The sequence below is a fragment of the Hydra vulgaris genome, chromosome 15, assembly GCF_038396675.1.
Source record: "Hydra vulgaris chromosome 15, alternate assembly HydraT2T_AEP".
In the NCBI taxonomy this organism is placed as follows: domain Eukaryota; kingdom Metazoa; phylum Cnidaria; class Hydrozoa; order Anthoathecata; family Hydridae; genus Hydra; species Hydra vulgaris.
The window spans coordinates 11,110,600-11,115,811 of NC_088934.1; the positions used below are offsets into that span (position 1 = coordinate 11,110,600).

Consider the following 5,212-nt stretch of genomic DNA (forward strand, 5'->3'; position numbering starts at 1 on the left):
TGATATTAGTTTTTTCAATTTATTCGATGCAGTTCAGAGAACCTATTTTGCCCACAAGAGTACCATCAATGAAATTTTTAACTTAAGTAGATTACAAATGAGTAAATTTGCTCAAATTTCAAAAAAAGGTCATCAACAGAGAGTTACTGATTTTTTAATTATACTTTTAATATTTATCATTTATATAAAAATTTTGAAATATGTTTCAAATAGGCCATGAACTGGATGAAAGCTGTTTAGCCATGTTACCGCATGTTAGCCGTATCGGTTGGGATAATGTTATTTTATATGGAGAATACGTACTCGATAGGAGTTTTGAATCAAAGAATAAATCCCTTATCGTGTATTTACGGCCAATTCTTCCTGATACCCTAAATAGTAGCTAATTTTGCTTTATCTATTTTTCCATTATCAGTAAGAGGTATATTAGAGGAAAATGTTATTTTTCTTGGAAGTAAATATACTATCTATTTCTTCTGATAGCCATTTACGCAATTCGTCACGTCTTTCTTTACTATCTTCTTGTAAATTAATAAAGATATGCGCTATTTGATTTTCTTGTTGATCAAATTGCCCTAATACACTACATAAATAAACATTAGGATGTTTTAAAACGTGATCTTCAATATCTCTGGGATAAATACAGTACCCACCTTGTTTTATTAAATCCTTACTTCTTACCTTAAAGTAAAAATAACCTTCTTCATCTCTCAGAAATAAGTCTCCAGTATTTAACCAGTTATCATCACGGTATTCTCCAGAAATTATTTCCGTCCCTCCTTTTGCTTTTGTATCGCAGTATCTCTGCATAACGGAAGCTCCACGCAGATATAATACTCCAATTTCATTAGTTTCAGTTTCAATATAATATTTTGAACCATCTTGTTGGTATTGTTCTTTAAAAATGTTAGCTTCTAAGCCAGGCATTGGAATCCCAACTACTCCCCTTTTTCTATCTATATCCTCTTAAGGAAGATATAAGGCACGTTTTGATTCTGTAAGACTATACATTGCAAAAATTTTAACAAAAGGCATTTTTTTTCGTAATCTATTTATAGATACTTCAGGTAGGTGTCCGCCAGTATTAGTGATTTTTTTCAAACTATATAGTTTTTGTTTAAAAAGATGAAGTGTGCGCTCAATTGAGATAGCAATAGCAGGTAAAACAGGCAAAATAGTCACATTAAATTTATTTATCGTTTGCAGTAAGATTAAGGGCTGCACTGGCTTATCATAAAGTACTACTGTACATCCTGTTTTAAAAGCAAAAAATATATTATATAATCCATAATCAATTGATATAGGAGATATGCATATTATTATATCTTGTGCAATAATATTGAGATAATCTATAATGCTATTCAGCACCGTTATCACATTGTTATGAGTACACCTTTTGGTGTACTTTTGGTGTACTTTTGGTGTACCATGAGTACACCTTTTGGTGTACCTGCACTTCTAGATGTATAGATAATTAGAGCTAAATTGCTTCCTGAAACTCGTTGTTGTATTGTCGTAATAAATACCTCTGTTTTTTTTGATAAAATTTTGAATTTATTATTTCTTTATCATTGGGTTCAATTATAAAGCGTGCATTACAATCTTTGCTAATAACATCAAGTTCCTTTTCCAGAATATCTTTCTTAACAGGAACTACAACTGTACCCATTGACCATAAACAGATCATTGTTAGGATTGTTTAATAAGAGTGATCTGTTTTTACAATAACCCAATCGCCAAAACGAATTCCAGCAGATTTATATAATATGAGAAGTTCGCTGGTAGCTTCAGTTATATAATTCCTATTTAAACTTTTCAATAAAAAGAGACTTGTATAATTGAGCCTTGCTAACAATTAACAAAATAAATGATATATGTCTGCAAGAGTATGCATACTTTGCCTTCTAATTAATGAAACAAAAATATACCTGAAATTAAATTATAATTATATTACCAATATCGTAAATATACTTAAATGTGTGGGAATATTCTTCAATATTTTGTTATTTTTAATCTAGATATATTCCTGAATAATATTTTCAATAGTGTATATTTTCAACAACTACACTAAGATTCTGCCCTCTAAAAGCTGGTAAGTTTAGTTACACATTAAGGATTATTATGTATAAATCGCTTTTAATACAAGATCTTCAAGTATTTCAATTTGAAAGTTTAGCATCTAAAATAAATGGATTATATAGTATTTTTAATTACATTGAAAAATATAAGCATGAAACTAAAAAAATATATTTTATTAGTTCAACAGAACTTTTATTTTTAAGAGATAAAAACGTTATTCTTTTATTTAAAAAAATACATCATAAATTCTTACAAATTAAAATTTCAATATTATCGCTTGGTTGTACAGGATTTTATGCTAGTTTGTTAGATTTTTACTTTTCGAAAGAGACAAGTGTAATTGTTTGTGTTATTGAAACGCCCTTATCAGAATTACAACATACTTTAAATTCTCTTGGTATTGGAATAGACCCTGGACAAGATGGCTTAGTTTCACAAGACGGTATCGGACTTTGTAGGTTAAATAAACAAATTGATATTTCATCAAATCAAAGGTGTTTTTGGGTACGAGCAGTAAAAATTATGGGATTGCCAAATACCATTGATTCTACGATCTTTTTAATTAAAAAATTTGTAAAATATCTTTCAGAGATAAGTCATAAAAATATATCTGAATTTTTTTCATTTCAGATTCAATCAACGTGGAGCGAAGCACTTATACGGGGTTTAAATACCTTAAAAGAAGATTTAATAGATGTTAATAGTTGGTTACCAAGTATCGAACAATCTTATTACCATACACATGGGCTAAAACCGTTACTTGAATTGCAAAAATATCAATAAAAAACAAATGATTGATATTTAATTATTTCTTGCTTAGGAGCCGCAGGGCGGATTGGGGTGATGCAAGTTAGTTTGAAGAAGCCTGTTAATACAATATTTACTAAATCAGAAAAACTAGTTGTAAAAAATTTTACTTTATTATCTAATCAAAATAAATTTGATGTATTAGAGCTGCATGTTAATAATTATCGTAAAATAAATCGTGAAAATGTAAGAAATTTTTTTTATTATATAAAAAATGAATATTCTGATCTTGATAATTTTTATTTTGAATGGATTTTATAATGGCAGAGAATTTTATGTAAAGAAATGTTTACAGAGTAAATTTACGGGAGCTTCATTTTCTATTGTGGGAGCAGCTAGACATTGAAAAAAACCTTTTTAGTTTAGAAAGTTATGAAGGGTTATCTAAAACAGCTATTATTAGTTGTGTTCATGAAGCAAAAGATTTTGCATATAAAAACTTGGACCAGCATACCAAAGCAGTGATAGAAAAGGTTGCAAAATGCAGGACAGTGAAACAGTAAAAATACCTAATGCTTACTCTAAAATATGGGAGGAATATAAAAAAAATTGGGCTCCATCTACTAATGCAGAAAGTCTAAGATTACCTTATGTGGTTAATCAAATGGTGGCTGAAATGTTTATGGGGACAAATCCATCTTTTATAACTTATAATGGTTTTGCAAAGCCTTCAGCTCAACTAATTGAACATTTTGGAACACATCAACAGAAAAAACTTTTTACTAACAAGCTTTTGAGTTTGGAATGTCTTTGTTTAACAGAACCCCAAGCAGGTAGTGATATTAGTGCAACCGAGACTGTTGCTATAAAACAAACAGATGGAACTTATGTCCTAAAGGGAGAAAAAGTATTTATTTCAGCTGGTATGCATCAATTAACAAATAATATAATTTACTTTGTGATGGCAAAAACAATGCAGTCACAAGATATGTTTGGTCTAAGCTGTTTTGTTGTTCCTAAATTTTGGGTTCAAAGTGATGGTATTGCCAATGAATTTAATAATGTTACCTGTATGGGTTTAGCTGATAAAATGGGATTTAATGGTTGTGCAAATACACATTTATTGTTTGGGCATACTGGTAAATGCCGTGCATATTTATTAGGAGAAAAAGAAAATATTGGTTTAATTCAGTTGATGACTCTTATGAATCAGGCAAGAATTATTACTGGAATATTTGCATTAGGGATGGCTTCTAGTGCTTATCTTAATAATATCCAATATGCGCATGGTAAAATACAAGGAAAAAGATATGCAGAACCGTTTAACCCAAAAGCCCCACGCGTTTCTATTCTTACACATTATGATATTCAGAGAATCCTTTTAGAAATGAAATGTAATGTAGAAGGATGTCGAACCTTAATTGCACGACTAGCATATTATGAATCATTACAAGTCCATTATGCACGTTTTAATACAGAAACATGTCAAGAAAAAAAGCTTTATTATGAATCTTTAGTAAGTTTGATGACAACCATTGTTAAAGCTTATACTTCTGATGAGGCTTGGAAAATTTGTGAATTAGCAATACAAGTATTTGGTGGAAATGGATATATTAGAGATTTTCCTGTCGAACAATATGCTCGTGATGTTAAAGTACTTTCAATTTGGGAAGGAACAAACTAGATTCAATCACAAGATTTAGTACGTGATAAATTAAGTATGGGCAGAGACTCTCGCTTATTTAAAATATATTTACAAGAATTCAATTTGATTTTAGAGCAAATTTCTTCTTGTTCCGAGCTAACAATTGAGACAAAAGCATTAAAAAAAGCTTTAAAAATATATCAAGAAACTTTACTAGTTTTGGGGGAATGGGTTAAGAATGGAAAAATTAATTTAATTTCAGGATATTCCACAATATTTCTAAAAATGATAGCTAAGTGTACAATATCATTATTTCTTCTTGAAGCTGCAAAAATTTGTAAAGAAAAGCTAAGGTTCAATTTAGATAAAGAAAACAAAAGCTTCTATGAAGGAAAGGTTGCTTCTGCTAAATTTTATATCAATAATATTTTACCTTATCTTCATATTGAAGCAGCATCAATAAAAAGTGAAACAACTAATTTTGGAACTAATGACATTTTCAATTCAGATTTACTATCTCTTCTACAAGACTAAAAGAAGAAAGATTTTTATACACAGGAATTGTTCGATAGGGTAATAATTTATAAATAAAAGAAAAGATTATGCTAAAAACTAGTCTGATATTAATAGACAAGAAATAATTTTATCGTTGGAAAGTCAAGCATAATTTTGGAAGGAGAAATATGATAGAACAATATGGACACTCATGATATTATTTTGATTGTAATTTTCATTGTAATT

The 5,212-nt window shown here is 29.2% G+C and overlaps 2 protein-coding genes across 2 annotated transcripts; one reads left to right on the plus strand and one right to left on the minus strand.

The window, feature by feature from the left end:
• Positions 1–426: 426 nt before the first annotated feature.
• On the minus strand, positions 427–927 carry LOC136091756 (long-chain-fatty-acid--CoA ligase-like). The gene has a single exon (XM_065819465.1). It carries the CDS (start codon positions 925–927, stop codon positions 427–429), a length of 501 nt encoding a protein of 166 aa, XP_065675537.1.
• Positions 928–3,367: 2,440 nt separating this feature from the next.
• On the plus strand, positions 3,368–4,510 carry LOC136091757 (butyryl-CoA dehydrogenase Swol_1933-like). Its single transcript, XM_065819466.1, has one exon. The coding sequence runs from the start codon at positions 3,368–3,370 to the stop codon at positions 4,508–4,510; it is 1,143 nt and encodes a 380-aa protein (XP_065675538.1).
• The last annotated feature ends 702 nt before the right edge of the window (positions 4,511–5,212 follow it).